The following is a 16,595-nucleotide window of genomic DNA, read 5'->3' as shown; positions in this document are numbered from 1 at the left end:
GTCCTCAGAAATGAACACTATCATGAGATAAAACAAGTGAAGACCTTCATGACTGGAAGGATATAGAAAGTAAGCAGCAGTGTAGAATCACATTGGTGAAAGGTAATGGAAAAAAACTCATATATCTATTTTCTCTGATCTCAACAACAACAACAATATTATAACCTCCTAAAGTTCTGCCATGATTTGTGTTTACGTTGTGCAAATGTAGACTTTAGGAAGATATAGTGTTTGGGCACAGTCGATTGTCAGGCTCCAACGGTGAGTAGTTCCGTCGACCTGAGACAAGACGACCAACAATATTCTGATCAGATTAATCTACAGTCAGCAGATGAGTGGCTTAGCATAGTTTAGCAAATGGCGAACAATGCTAGCCTACCAACCAACACCTCTAGAGCTCACTTGTTGTTATGTTATTGATCAATAGAAAAACCAAAGTGTACAAATGCCAGATTGTTGTTTTATACATGGCTATGTTCTGGGCAACTTATCAGCTCAACAAAGTGACTTCTGCTTTCTACTAAGCTTCAGAGATGCTGGTAGGTGGATATTGTGACTTTCGATGAAGCTAAACGAATATTGAATATTTCTCAAAATATTGAACTATTCCTTTGAGTATCTGAGAATTTATAGCTTTTTTAAGCACTGACACTGGTACCAGTACACATTTTATCATAATCCTACAACAAGTGCTGTTTTATTAAAGGATTTGTTCCAACTCCAAGCACAAATTCTTCAAGTCCTCTTACGTGCAAACTAAAAGACAATCCTCAAAACAATCTGGTAACTCTTCTTACAAAGTATAACACTAACACACACATACAGCAGAGCAAATTCAAGCACCACACAAAAAGCCTGGTAATACAACATCCACAGCTCAGATTTTTTATATTTCCAAACAGCCTTCAAGCATTCAGAGAAAAAACAAATCTCAATTCTTAACTTAAACTAGTGATAACTGATAGTCAATGCTTCCAACTAGGTTCTGTATATTCATACATTTGTGAAGAAAAAAAACACACATATCACATTGTTACACACTGTTTGATTCCAGTTAAAGTTTGGAAAGACCCTCCTGTACATACTCTTAAAAGTGCTCTGACAAAGGATGAGCAGTATCAACCCCGGACCTTAGCACACCACACAAAACAGGTGACAGGAGTGTAAAATGATATGAAAATATGAACTGTATAGGGGATTCTACTCAATATAGCCATTTCAAGTCATTAAATGCAATCATTCTGACTCAACTAAACAGTTACTTTGAGCAGCATTTCTGTGTCGTGTCCGATGTTAAAAGAAGAGAAAGCGGAGTGAGCTGTGTTAATTTTTATCTTCAGTTCCATCTATGCTTCAAACAAAGAATTTGTTGAGTCATCTACCTCTTTCACACCTGTTTTTGTGTGTACTGTACTGTAGTTACAAGCAAAGTAAAAGCTGTAAAAATTACATCACAAAGACCGACAAGTAACTTTTTCATTGGACAGTGTTGGTGATCTTGCATCATTACTGCGGGATCCATCTAAATGGTGATGAACGGCTAGACATAGGATGTACACTAAAAGAGGCACCTTTTACCACAAAGTTACAGTCCCTACATGTCGCCTACTTAAAAGTACATGGATGAGGACATGAACTCAACACAATTCTGTCTGACTTTTCATTTTCTCATCTGATAAACAAACACCTGTCCTGACGTGCATCGGTGTTGCCATGGAAATCAAACTATTTGCCTCATGCTGAGAACCCTCATCTATTGACATCACGATGATGTGTTTAGTCTGTGCCAGAGCTTGTTGAAGTCTCTGACACCTACCTACAAGCAAACCAAACAAACTGGCTATAACGCCCTTTCCTATTGCAAAATTGTGCATGTGACAAACTTTTTGACTTAACAACTTTGTGTGAGAATTATGTCCACTTATGGCAATAGCAAGATATAGAGGTTTATTTGCACATTTTCTTTTTTTCAGTCTTTATACAACTTTTTTGTATAAACAGCAGGGCTCAACACCAGGAATGATTTAAAGGTGTGACTGTCCAAAAGTGTAAGACCCCAACATTGAGTGTGGCCTCTCAGAGCAGATAGAAACATTTGCATCAGATGACTTGAATGAACCAGTTCATTTGAAGCATACTGAGACCTTCGCTCTGAGCAGAGAAGAAAATCCTTACTATGAGAAACAGCCAACCTGTTCAGGGTAACAAACTACATCAGGGAAGAGACTTGACTGTCAAGACAACGATGTGTAAAAGAAGGGAAAGTCACAAAGAGGAAAAAGTTAGTTGTAGGTTCAATGAATGGTCCCTGTGTCCTTTAAGGTTTAAGTGCAAATACTCTAAAGTCACATTGGGGGAATGTTTTTCTGCTTTCAGTGTCATCTACTCATACAGCAGTTTATGCATAAAGTCTAGTAATAGGTGTGTTATATCCCTATATACTCTTGAGTGATGTTGACAAAATGTACAAATAAAATTAAAAAGCAGCTACAGTCTCTCTCTCTCTCTATATATATATATATATATATATCTATATCTATTTAGATATAGATATATAGATTCAGATATATAGATATATATATCAAAAAATATTGTCAACAAGGGGTAGATTAGTGCTGCACAGAGATAGAACAGAGACAGAAACCGTCTGCATGTCCACATCTCTCAAACCTAGTGAATCTAGCCAAGCACATAAGCTAAATCTTTGCTTATTTGGACTATTACTAACCAATGGTTTGCCTGGCTAATGTAAGGCTGTGGCCATACCCCACCTCTATGAGCATTCCGCATCTACGTTAAACACACGATGATGCATGGATGCAGATGACGTCACAGTGAGACAGACAGTTTCTAATAAATTACATTTGGCAATGACCAACCTAAACCAGATCCATGCCTAAAACCTACACACCCAGTCACACCAGCATTCAGAATGTGAAATCAGTTAATTTCAAAAGAACGAATGGAATCGGAGGATTCACTTATAGTCAGATTGTTTGTGTCAAATCTAATTTTGTGGAACTTTAATGCGAGTCCATATATGACTTTTGTGTTTTTCCCATTAACTAGGAGGGTTGTTGTGATGGCATTAGCCATTAGTTTGCCAGCTACAGTAGTTTATTAACAATCCCTTTGAAAAGTGACAACTACATTTTTTGCAAGGACATGCAGAAAAGTGAGCCGCTCTCTAGTGGGACTGGATTTTTATTTAACTATGATGACGCCCATCAGTTTAGGGTAGCAGATCAGGCAAAGCCAAATGACAGAAGGGGAACCATCAAGCACCCAGGATGCCTTGTTAAAAGCATTGTATTAAGACTTAATGCAGTTTGATATACAGTAAACAATAAACTTAATGTGGATTTTCAATCTATGACTAACTAGCATGTGTACACATTCTCTGACAAAAGTAACTTTTGTTATCAATGCAGATGCAATATTTGATATATGTTATTTATCACAGTCCCGGGAAAAAGAGGACAGTAGAAAGGTGCTGTGTGTGGCATTTCAATACTAACTAATAATTATCATCGTTTTTATACTGATGTTGGTGTTTTTACCTAAACGTCCCATTAAATGTGATTGTTGGACCTGGTTAGTTTTGGAACATAACACAACTTCATGTTTGCTTCTTTACTTCCTGCTTTAATCAAGCAGAACAACGTTCCCCTTGGTGGCATGGGATATGTGGTCCTAACCTTCGGAAATGCTATGAATAGCTAATTTAGATTGGTCAGCAGAGGAACCACCCTGCCACTATAAAGGCCAACACTGACAGTAATACCACAGACAGTGGGTGATTGATGATGTAATGCAGGATTGCAGAGATGCTTGCTGGAATGTTTCCCTGTATATTGTTATACAGAGGAGAATGCTCTCAATTTAACTGGACCAGTTAGAAAAGAGATTGGCTGAAAGATGAAGGTAAAGGTAAATGAGCAGAAATTGATTTCCTTCTTCCCATCTTTCTTCCTCTTTCTTCATTTAGCATTACTTGTGTTTCATCTCCATCTTCTTTTTACTTCTTCCTGCACATCTTCGTCTCCTTTGTCAGTAGCGTGTGGAGTACCAGTCATTGTCGGTCATCTGAACGAGCTCGTTGACCACGTCCAGCAGGTTGTAGTTATATTTCTTCAGCAGCCGCTGGTTCAGTGACCGGTCCCCAAAGCCCATCTCCACCAGCACGGCCATCATGGTGTCCTGGGTAGACGAGTCCACTGGAGGCTGCATGGGAACAAGATCTGATAAGTCCTGCTACAAATACTTTGAAAACAACAGTGAAGTTAATAAACGAACTGTTTGCTAATTCCCGAATCCAAACAATAACGATAACAGGAGCTGAATAGGCACATCAGGTTTGACAAGCTTTGTATTTCTCTGACAATAAAGTTTAGTGTTACTAAAGCCATTTTCAAAATAACTCCTGAGCCTCTCACTTGGACAATTGTGTTCTCAGATACAGCCCTTCCAGATAATGTCAGGAGATATACAGTGTTCAGTGCATGTCTGAAAGCATCTTGTGAAAAAAAATCTTAATGGTATGATGTTCTTATAATGGAATACTGTGTTAGCTTAACATCAGATATAATGGATCCTGTGTTTATCTGGGTTTTTTTCGTGACCTCCTTGATGAGTCTTGAAATTGGTTTTGTAGATAATGGCTCTAACTGTGGTTTGCTGGAGTTCCAGAGCCTAAGCACTGGCTTTGTAACCCTTTCCAGACAGATAGATTTAAATTACTTTGTTAGCAGCATCATTTGTTGAGACCTTTTGGCCTACTTTGCATTGGCAGACAGGCTCTTTGAACAGGTCTGGACTCTGGCAGTATTCCTGGCTGGGAACGACATCGAACACAGATATCAATTACATTTGGTTGATTTAGAAACTGATGGGGTATATGCTTTTTCACATTGTTCCTTCAGTATTTGAAATAAATTAAAACTGCATTTTGTGTTCAGCTGGGTTATCTTTGTCTAATATTGAAATTAATTTGATGATATGAAACATTTAAGTGTGACAAATATTCAATTATAGAAAAAATCAGGACGGGGGCAAATACTATTTCACAGCATGGCAGATATCTAACATTAGATGGTTTAGCTTGGGATAAGGGCCAGAAATCATGATAGTAGTATCCCTGGTTTTAATACTTTAGGGGTCCTTTGAATATGAAGCGTTAACGAGATAAAATATATGGCACAAAATAAAATAACATATATATTATGGCTGACCTGTGTGGGGCCTTGTCCAGTGAACAGAGCTTTGTAAGCAGAAGCAGCTACTGACAGAGCTCCCTTCACCAGGCCGCTGGTGATGCCTGGGTGCCTAAGGAGGGACAATAAAGGGGTTATTACAAGTATGACATCTATTATGTAAAAGCCTTGGTATTTAAATAGACCCAGACATGTTTTTGCACAAGTAATGATAAGACTTAAGGAGACTGTAGGAGCCTGTAAAACTCCTCTCTCTCTCTCTCTGTGTGTGTGTGTGTGTGTGTGTGTGTGTGTGTGAGTGAGAGACCTGGGGTCCTCAGGGTTGTCTTCTGTGCCCTCAGTATCTCTGGTTTCATCTATCTGAGTCTGTTCAGGACCAGATGCTGCAGGACAGTAAAATATCACAGATTGATCAGGTTTCCAAAAATCTGTCAGTAATCATACCTATTTGTTTTAACATATTTAAAACTTTTTGTCAATATCCGCAAGGATGACAAGACTACAGGCTACAGCCTATGTGCAACCTGTCAGATAGTGCTGTAGTGTGTTTGCAGAACTGGTGGACTCTTGCTTACCATCCTCAGTTTGGTACAATTCACAACCCTCGACTCCTTCCCCAGCAGCAGCACTAGCACTAGCAGCAGCAGCAGCAGCAGCATCGTCAGCATCTGTTTCTCCACTGCTCTCTGGACTGTGAGTCAAGATTAAGATATTTTTCAAGCATTCATATCGGTGCAAAAAACTTTCGGGCATGCCCAAAACCTTAGAACAAAAGTAGTTTTGAATCTTAGTTGCACTTGGATGGTAAACAGATGTATTCTACTGGAGAAGGAGCTCTCTAATTTATTGGATCTGGGCAGGGTGGTTCGAAATTGGCTGAAAGTGTAGCCAACACTCCTGAAATGCCAAAAAAAACAGTTGACAGCAAGAGATAATTGAGCCAAAAAGCAATGGTGAGCTGTAGTGGGTAAAACCAACTCCCTGTGATCCATTTCTATAAACTGTATGTAAATCCTGGGGATGTTGTTTTGCACTGAAGTTTACATCTCTGTTTGAGAACTGACATCATGTCTAACCGACCAGTCTTCTCCTCAAAACATCTCTTTCTAATCATAATCATCTATACATTTACTATGCATTTTCTGTTTGTATCTCAGACAAGCAATAATCAAACAAGCTCAACAATACATGTGAAAATTCGGATTGTGAAAGACAATGAGTCCGTATAGGGCTTTTTTTTAAAATAAAATAAAATATATTAAACTTGATAAGTGAATGAAAACTGTATGCCTTTTAAAAAGGGAGCACAACAGAGAGGTGAATATAGGTGCTTTCAGACATGCACTTAACTCGGGAGTTTCTCCAGAGGATGTGTGTGTGATTGCAAACGTCCGAGTGAGAACCTCCGGAGTTTCTGCAGACTATAAAGTCCGTAAAAAGTCCAGAGGAGACGATGTGAGAACACAGCAGGAGATCCTGCACTGGATTCACAGTGTGCAAGTGGAGGGGTTGATGACGTTTCTACCACTAGAGAGACGCAAAAGTGAAAAAAAAACAAACATAGAAGACACTGACAAAGACGTCAGGAGATTTTGTGGTGATAAAAGCTGATGCCGGTGTCGATGCGCTGTAAACTAAAACAGGTGACCTCCGTTGTGGAAATAATAAACTGGTTGGTTAAGCGTGTGTTATCCGGACCTCCCTATCATTGCCCCAATCACTACTGCTAAGACTCTGGCTACAAATGTGCAAGATGGTGACTTTCATGTCTGGGATATTTTAGCTTCATTACTGGATAGTGAGAGGGAGTGGTGACGCATGGCCCATCTTTACATACAATCAAGAATTTTAGACATACTAGACAAATACACCCCTTCATTGCTACTAAACTGTTAATGTAATTAATAATTTCAAGAGAATCAAAAAATATACAAGACCCACCATCAGTGTACTACTATTTTAAAGTTAGATGTATTCACCATAATCATGTGCCTGCCGTACGGTACTGTGTTTTATATAGGCCATTCTTTCTGGAGTTTGTATGTTCTCTATGTGTCTGTGTGGGTTTTTCTCTGTGTACTCCAGCCTCCTCTCACAGTCTAAAGCCATACAGATAGGGATAAGGTTATTTGGAGATTCTAAATTGTCCTTAGCTGAGAATGTGAGTGTGAACGTGTTGTTTGTCTCTGTATGTCAGCCCTGCAATACACTGGTGACTTGTTCAGTGTGTATCCTCCCTCTCGCCCAATGTCAGCTGCGTTTGGCTCAAGCTAATCACCCGGAACCCTCAAAGGAGTGGAGATAATGGATGGATGGAGATTATTTTGCATTTTCCTGCTCAAGAACCACAGATGCAAGTTAGCTATACTTAATGATTGTGTTGTACTGTTTATCTAATAAACTAAACTGAATTAAAGTAAAAAATGACACAGGGATTAGAAATAATGGCCCGTCTTATATCTCACCATTAATACTGACCTTGGTGTGACGGTGGCTTTAGGTGGGGCCACCACTTCAGGTGTCAGTGGCTCATCATCTAGCGTTTGAGATGTACAAAGCATGTCATTGGCACTGCTGGTGCCCGACAACTCTGTCCCTGAAGCTGAAGCAGCTTCATTTGCCTCAGCTACTCCTCTGTCCTCAGCAGTACTGCCTGGATGGTCAGTAAGGTCAGAAGTCGGAGTATCAGGGTCTGTGGGGGACTTGGTTGTGATGTCACCAGGCTGGGACAGAGCAGAGCTGTAACAGGACAAGGAATTGGGGATTAAAGGGACAGCAAACAACATCTAGCCACCATGTTGGAGTCACTTCACCCACAAATTATCACGACAACACATGGTGACCAGTTCTGTTACTCCTGGCACATACCTGTACATGGACTCCCCCAGTGGTCGGGTGGTGTCAAAGCAATCAGGGAGGATGATGATGTAATCTTCTGAAGAGGTGGAGGAGGAGCGACTTCGCCTCCCTTCTCTCTTCTCCCCTCCTTCGTTCTCCTTCTCCTCCTCTGGCTCCTTCTCCGTCTCCTTCACCCTGGGCTCGACACAGATGCTCTCCATGTGGGACTCTTCAACTTCATCTGCATTAGGATAAAAAAAAAAGGTTCAATGTTTCAATGAAAACACACAAAACTGGAAGGACAGTGAGCCAATAAAGCTGTTTTCAGACATGAACTGGGGAGGATGTCCGCACAATTGTGTCCGGACTTTGTCTCTGGACTATGTGTTGTCGAGGGTTACAGTGACCTTGACTTTTGACCAAATCAATTGTTACTAGAAATTGTTTGAGTCTAAGTAAATGTTTGTGCCAGATGTAATGAAATTCTTTCCAGGCATTCCTGATATATCAAGTTCACAATAATGGGACCGACATTAGATTACAGTGACTTTGACCACCAAACCATAATTGTTTCATCCTTAAAGGCGCAAAGAGAGCCAAACAAGAAGAAATTCCCTCATAATGTTTTCCTGAGAATGGGACTGATGGACAGAAACATGACATGACATAAAATCATCATGCTACTCAGGTTTGCAGAGACAACAAATGGTTATCATTTATATATATGCTGGTCAACTAAAAGACAATGTTTTTTTTCCACAAATCAATACATTTACCCCTTTTTATCAATTCTGTCATTACTGAAAAAATAAAAGACAAAAAACGATGCAACTATACAACAAGTGATGGGTGAGTGGGTGAAAAATAATTTAGTTTTCCCATTGAACTGTGAATAAAAAGCAGTTTCATCAAAAATCTCAGTGTGAATACATGATTCACAAGTCATGACCAAAATGCCCGTATAAACCTCCATTGAGGCCACATTGAACACATTGAACGACATGTAAAAAAAAAATCCTTTGGTGCACTCTTAATTCAGATCTAATATCAGCTCAACAACTTAACCACTGTTTTCCTGCTCTTACCTGTGGCTGTGGAGGCCCTGGCTGAAGCAGGAAGCAGGGTTGGTGCCGAGTTGGGGCCAGGCCCTGGGGTCAGAGCCACAGACATGGGAGCAGGTAGGGATGCTTTCAGTGGGTAAGGGAGGGAAGCCTTCAGTGTAGCCGGTGGTTTAAGGGTGTTGTTGGAACTGCTGGGGTTACTGTCTGGAGTCTCCTCTGTTTTCAGTGTTTTGCTCTTCACGCAGGAGGAGGAGGAGGAAGAGGAGGAGGAGGAGGAAGAGCCACCCTGAGCAGCTGGATGTGCCACTGAGAGTAAACAGGAGGATAACTGTTAGACACTGTGACACTTTTCTCTTTCAGTCACATGCAAAAAATATTTTAAAAAATATATATATGCCAAACTAGTTCACACTACTTTTTACCAGCAAAAGTACTTGGGACGGGTTAGTGATTAGTGACATTTAAGTCCATTTGGGTACAAGAGAGGAGGTAGCTTAAAAAGCAGTGGAAGGAAGACTCATAAGAGCAGAAGGAGGGAATTAACATACTGCAGGAGAACATCAAGAGCCGATTGAGAGCACCTAAGAACAGCCCGGAAAAAAATGAGCAAGAACGAATTTCTTTATAGACCCCTTTAAGTTTGTGAAATCTCTCTTCTACACAAAGATGGGAGGAACCCTGAGGACGAAGCAGGACGAAGAGGAGCACCTGAAAAGAACACACTCTGATCCAAAGAGACATGATCTGATAACTATTCCATCTGATATCCCAGCCATTGAGCAGCCGGAACACCAAATGGACGTCACCAGCCCCAGGCCTGAATGGTGTCGCATACAGGGTATAAAAGAATGCTCTTGATGTTTTATGCTTGTTGTAGAAATTAATGAGAGTGGCATGGATGAAGCAAACAATCCCAAAAGCTTGGCACAGAGCTGGAGGAGTACTGATACCAAGAGAGGAGGAATCCTCAAACATCAGCCAATTTCGGGCCATCAGTCTCCTCAATGTAGAAGGCAAGCTCTTCTTTAGCATCATAGTCCAAAGGCTGACATCTATTTGTTAAAAAAACAAGCTGGAACTGTCCAAAAAGCTGGTATTCTGGGGTTTTCTGGATGTTTCGAGCACACCAGCTGCAGAATGTAAACTGTGAGATACAGTAGCTGATGTGAGAACCGGATCTAAGACAGAGCTCAATCATTTTGATGCGAAAATACCACAAAAAGCAATTTGACCAGCTAGCTGCTAACGTAGATGGCAACTTACCAACAACTAACTTCTGCTTAAGGAACAAAATGATGAAAGCAGTGGGAGTCAAAAACAGTGGAGCTGTAAACTATGCTGAATAATGCTCAAATCCATTTCAATCAAATCCAAATGTGTCAAACCCTCTAAACACCACTTTATAAAAAACTCAAGCACAGAAAAAAGAAATCAAATATCCCTATGTTCTTTTAGGAGTATTTCTTTAGGTTTCACAAAGTTAAATTTAAGATTTTAAATCTGAATAATAAATAAAATAAATAATAATGAATTAAATTTAAGATTATGTCAAGTATGACATACGCCATACTTATATGACACCTAGTATGTAAAACAGATTCAAGCCTTTTTATAGCCAAAAGCCCTGTAGGCCTAAATTTGAGTAGAAGCTAAAATAAAATGTCAGAAAGCTCTGTGATTGGTGGTGCTTCTATTGTTTTACAGACAGGCTTGTCAATACAATCAAATATCATTACACCTGTAAGAGGGCAGAATTTTTACGAGTTGTAGTGTTGTCTAGCAAAGGGCTTAGCTGCTTCAACATAGGGGGGTGGTGTTCCAGCTTTTTCATTATTCAACTTCAGTGAAAGTTTGCAGTGGAGCAGAGCGTGAGAAATTTGGCCAAGATGAAGTTTAGCTCCAGGACTCTTCCCCAAACTGTTCAGAGACAAAAGCAAAGGTCGTAACAAGAGGGAACATTAACTTGCAGGTAGTAAAGTTCCTGTGGTGTAGGATTCTGACAAACCAGTGAATTCATATTTTCAACATTCTTCCCCAAAACAAATGTCATGACACACGAGGGGAATTACATCCGCAGCCTTTATGATATGTAGTATGACTGGTTTCCTGGTTTTTATTGAATGTTCCAAAATGATCAGTTTTCAAAATAATAATTTCTTTACCAACTGTGACGGCGGGGTGTGGTTAGGGCGCAACTGCTGGACGACAGGGAGGAGTGGCTCAGCCGGTGATCGGACAGGTAATCAGTCAATCAATAAGAGCATGCTGGTAACCTGATTCTGGTCTCTTGCAGTAGGCTGGGCTTCTGACGCGGGAGCAGACCAAAAGACGTGTGGACGTGTGTGGGTCGAGAGACCCTATTAAATGTGTGTGCGCCTGACGAGGCGGAGGTTAAAAATAAAGGACTGTGAACAGCCATCCTCGACTAGCCATCTTTTCCCGGAGTGGGCCGAGTATCCCCACAGTGGTGCCTGAACAGGGACAAGATCCTGCCCCATGGGGGACATCTGAGAACCAGTAACGAGAGGACAAGTGTTCTGAGGCAAAGATGAGAGAGCTCATTGACCAGCCCTGTGTGTCCTTCTCTACCCACACTGTCACATTTAACAATGTCTTCTTCAGCTTGTCCTCAGCTGATCACTGACAAACATCAAACCCTTGAGACACGTATACCTTTTTAGAAGGCTTTCAGGAGTGGGGACAGGGATTGGTTTAAAGAGTCCAAGTACAAGTTTAGCACTTCCTGTCTGATATAAGGCAGCATGTGAAGCTGGGGAAACATGTCTCTGGTCCCCGGACCATCAGCATTGGATCCCCCAAGGGTGCATTGTTTCTCCGCTGCTCTACTCCCTGTACACGAACAGCTGCACCTCCAGTCACTGATCTGTCAAGCTCCTGAAGTCTGCGGACGACACCAGCCTCATCAAACTCATCTCTGGTTGGGACGAGTCTGCCTACAGGTGGGAGATCGCCCACCTGGTGCAGTGACAACCACTTGAAGCTCAACACTCTTAAAACAGTGGAGATGACTGTGGACTTTAAGAAGAGCCAAGTCCAGCCCACCCCCATCATCCTGTGTGACTCTCCAGTTGATACTGTGGAGACATTCCGCTTCCTGGGCACCTTCATCACCCAGGACCTGAATTGGGAGCTGAACATCGGCTCCCTCACCAAAAAAGCCCAGCAGAGGATGTTCTTCCTGCGGAAGTTGAAAAAGTTCAACCTGCCAAAGCAGATGATGGTGAACTTCTTCATTGCGAACACTGAGTCCATCCTCACCTCATTCATCACCGTATGGTACGCTGCTGCTACTACAAAGGGTAGGGCCGGGCCAGACTGCAGCGTATCATATGCTCTCCAGAACCTGTACATCTCCAGGATTCTGAGATGTGCAGGTAAGATTGTGGCCGACCCCTCCCACCCTGGACATGTTAAAAGTGTCAACACCCCCCACTCGCCCGCAGTGACTCCAGCAGAGAGTGTGTTCTGACATCAAGTCCTCCGGACATTCGACGGACTTTATACAAGGGGACCAGTTAGAGCACATACACCTCCCCCTCCAGAAGAACTGTGGAAGATCTCAGTTCAGTGCAAGTATATGTGCAGCTTATCTTAACCCCAACAAAATTCCATCTAAGAGCTAAAAAAGTAAGAGTAAGAAAACTCCATTACCCATGATGCTGTTGATGACCTCTGTCTCTTCCTGGATCAGACCCAAAGACGGACTGCTCTTGTCCTGCAGGAGGCCATCTTGAGGAAGAGGGGATATGCAGGGAGTCATGTCTGAACAGAGGAATTGATCAGAGAGAGAATATTTACAACAACTCCAGTCTGGCACAGGCTACCTTATTTGTAAATGGTAAATGGTTTGTATTTATATAGCGCATTAATACTGGTTCAAAGGGATCAGCTTTTGAACACTTAAGCAATTAGTGTTTGCACAGACATGAGTGCCTCAGGTATGATAAGGTTTTTGAAATAATCACTTTTTGTGTTTGTGGATGTAGACATTGTTTCAGAAACTTGGACAAGCCCTTAAAATGGTTTTGAATGGACTGAGTTACATTAGACTTAATGACCCTTCAAATAGCTTTACACAACAAGAAACCACCATTCACACATTCATACAGAGCCTCTTTATGCTGCGCTTTTCTATCACACCTCACTTACATACTGCTGGCACAGCCCCCAGGGACAATTTAGCGTTCAGTGTCTTGCCCAAGATCGAGCCCAGGCTGAGCTCGGCCAGGTTTGGAAAAATGTTTTGAATTATATTTGGGTTTGATCCCGTTGGCTAAGCTGTGTACTTTATTTTTTTAACGCTGCATGTGCCTGTAATCAGGGGTAGCTACTGTTGGGTTCAGACACAAAAAACTGAATTCCAGTCAAAATCAGGAAACCAGATAAGATACTCTGTGGCTTAATTGGATTCAGACAGAAGATTGCAATCTAGTGCAGACCCAGAGGTTTCTCTGTAAGAAAACTTAGCTAGATTAATGACTCAAATGTGACAGTTTACAATGCGCTTGATTGCCAACGTATTCAGGTCAACAGCCATAATAAAATTAATATTAAGGTCAAAAATTACAGAATGGTCAGATTAACCCTTTAAAAATCAGTCTTCATGAGTAGTATGCTGTAATCACTAACACTAGTCACGACACTTGTTGTGTAGGCAGGGAATTGCAAAACCAGATTTGTAAGTGTTATAAGTGTTTTAATATATTGGTATAAATCGTTGAATTTAGTTTAAACAATTTAACAACTGAAATATTGATATCATGTTAATAGTACACATATGGCAATATTGTGTAAACACCCGTAAAGTTAGAGCCATTTGATTCTTATATTATGTTATATTATATATGTGTAATATATAGTCTTATATATATGACATGTTTCTTGTAAAAACACAAAGCTATGGAGGAAATTGTTGCAGGTATTGACTCGCATTTATAGTCACACGCCACAGTAGCTGGTTGGTAAATGTCCTCTTTGTTATCAGGTTGCTCCAATAAGTCTCTTAGGACTTTGCAGCTAATTCAGAATGCTGCTGCACGTGTTCTAACAAGAACCAAGATCAGAGATCACATCTCTCCCATTTTGGCTTCTTTTACATTGGCTACCGGTTAAATCCAGAATAGAATTTAAAATTATCCTCCTTACATACAAAGCTCTTCATGGGCAAGCACCATCATATCTTAAAGAGCTCATGGTACCCTACTATAGGCCTGGGCCGATAATCAATAAATCAATTAATCGCATGATAAATTAAAATGAACTCAATAATTTTTCCGGCCTCGATATATCGCCATGTGCATGCGCGTTTGTTTTCCTCTTCTCTCGCCTCTAAGCAGGCTGGATGACAAGAGGGTTCACTCTGTGCTCGGTCTCAGCACCTGGGGGCGTTGGTTGCGGAATGAACGGAGTGAACCATCTTGTCAGTCATCCAGCCTCTTTGTCTCTGTGGGGGGAAGCGGGGCCGCTAGCATTAGCCACACATGCTACACACACAGAGTGCAGCGAGTTAGCGTCGTGCGGAGGAACGCGAGGAGAAAAGATGATTGCAAAGCCAAACGCCACAGCCCCGGTGTGGGAAGGTTTCGGCTTCTAACCAAATGAGCAAGGTGAGCCCGTCAACACGGACGAGCCAGTTCAAAAGTGGTGGCAACAAAAAAAGGCAACACAACAAAGTTGCATGCCCACCTGAAGCATCACCACCCGACCCAGTTTAACCAGCTGGGGAAACAAAGTGCAGCTCGAGATGCAGAGCCTTCGTCCCGACAGTCAACACTCATCGAGGCGTTTGGTCGACAAAGTCAATATAAACGGAACAGCGCAAAATGGTGTGCGCTCACAGAAAGTGAACTTCGCTACATCGCAAAAGGTCAAAAACACTGAGAATAATTCGTGTGACAATATATCGTCCAGCAAAATTAGTTATCGTCCCAGGCCTACCCTACTACCCCTCCAGAACACTGCGCTCTCAGAATGCTGGGTTCCTTGTGGTTCCCACAGTCTCCAAAAGGAGATTGGGAGCCAGAGCTTTCAGTTATCAAGCTCCTCTTCTGTGGAACAAACTACCATTTTGGGTTCGGGAGGCAGACACGGTCAACACTTTTAAGAGTAGACTTAAGACTTTCCTCTTTGATAGAGGTTATAGTTAGGGCTGGCTCAGGTCAGCCCTTAGTTATGCTGCTATAGGATAAGAATGCCGGGGACATATGTTTTGTCAGTTCTCTTGGATTTTTTTCACTGTAAAGTGGAACAGGTCTTAATGGTTACAGACTCTCTTTCCACTGTGATTAATTATTTTGCCGAAAAAGGGCAAAACACAAGTATACAAGTGGACAAATATAGTATATATTATATAAGTATATTACTGAAATGATATTTTCTATAAATATCCTGATAACAATGTTATTGTGAATTATTTTGGTAACAATTATTGTGTAGTGAAAATGTGATATTATGACAGCTCTATCTTTAATACGATCAACAGTGGGATTAGCCTCATACTCGGAGTACAACACACACTCTCTGGACACAATCACTTTGAACCACTAAAACCCCTCTTACCAGCAGGGGTGTTGTTTGGGACACTCTCCAACTCTTGAACGATGTTGATGTCTAGCAGCTCAAAGGAGAGAAGATCCTGACAGATAAACAACATCAGACAGCTAATTAAAGAAGCAGTTGAGCAGCATTATGGGAAATATAGGAGATGGTGTTATTTGAAGTGAAATTTGAAGACATCAACTTGTCGTCTATTTTCAGTTTTTACAATTAATATATTGTTTTACTGGAAGGGAAACAAGGGGGCTTTTGATATAAAAGAATTTGAAAATGTTTGACATATACTTAGAACGCAACATACCAACATCTTTAAATACATCTCTTGATGCACCTGAACACATCATCAGGTTACATCACTGTTGATGTGTTAGGTGCATCGGGAGAATCAGCATATAACAGAAGATAATTGAATAGTTAACACAGAGACCCTATGGCAGAACTTAGTCTGTATCTAGTTCGGGTACACAGCTTCTCATCATGTTCTTTTTTTCTGTTGGCTCGCTTTTTAGTCTATCCTTACTCCCTAATTAACATTATTGTGCAGTTTCATGGAAAAAGTTAACCTGAATCGAGCTGAATTACAGAGCTTTTATTTTGAAACGTTGTGAACTCAGGTCTGAAGATTGTGTTGATTGCTTAACTGAACTCTGAAATACCCGGCATGCAATGTATGAAAAATAACAGCAGTCAGGAAAACCATTCAAACGTATATATAAGCAACACACATGAACAGTAATAAAGCACAATCAGTGTAATTTTTATGAAAAATGTTGACAGTCAAATCTTCATTGCAAATAAACCAGGTAGGATGAACACATACATTGTCTAACTTCACTCTGCACCACGCACTGTTTATAAAAAGCTCTGCACACAACGTCCAGCACACAAACAACAAAAAAGGGTGACA

General features: G+C 41.0%; 1 protein-coding gene across 2 annotated transcripts in view; it reads right to left on the bottom strand.

Moving 5' to 3' along the window:
- Positions 1-663: 663 nt before the first annotated feature.
- nbr1b (NBR1 autophagy cargo receptor b) overlaps positions 664-16,595 on the bottom strand; it is a 35,883-nt gene continuing 19,951 nt past the window's right edge. Inside the window, exons 14-22 of one of the 2 annotated variants that reach the window (XM_020104366.2) lie at positions 15,692-15,767; positions 12,785-12,895; positions 9,137-9,418; positions 8,082-8,292; positions 7,692-7,952; positions 5,789-5,904; positions 5,521-5,596; positions 5,232-5,325; positions 664-4,224 (exon numbers count right to left, since the gene is read on the bottom strand). In XM_020104366.2, the coding sequence (XP_019959925.2) occupies positions 4,051-4,224; positions 5,232-5,325; positions 5,521-5,596; positions 5,789-5,904; positions 7,692-7,952; positions 8,082-8,292; positions 9,137-9,418; positions 12,785-12,895; positions 15,692-15,767 (1,401 nt within the window). In that variant the 3' untranslated portion in view covers positions 664-4,050. The remainder of the gene's footprint in view (positions 4,225-5,231; positions 5,326-5,520; positions 5,597-5,788; positions 5,905-7,691; positions 7,953-8,081; positions 8,293-9,136; positions 9,419-12,784; positions 12,896-15,691; positions 15,768-16,595) is intronic. The other variant, XM_069525027.1, reaches the window with a different exon arrangement.

This window comes from Paralichthys olivaceus, chromosome 5 (genome assembly GCF_024713975.1).
Source record: "Paralichthys olivaceus isolate ysfri-2021 chromosome 5, ASM2471397v2, whole genome shotgun sequence".
NCBI classification, from domain to species: domain Eukaryota; kingdom Metazoa; phylum Chordata; class Actinopteri; order Pleuronectiformes; family Paralichthyidae; genus Paralichthys; species Paralichthys olivaceus.
The sequence above is the reverse complement of the archived record's forward strand: the minus strand, read 5'-3'. Positions and strand labels throughout refer to the sequence as shown.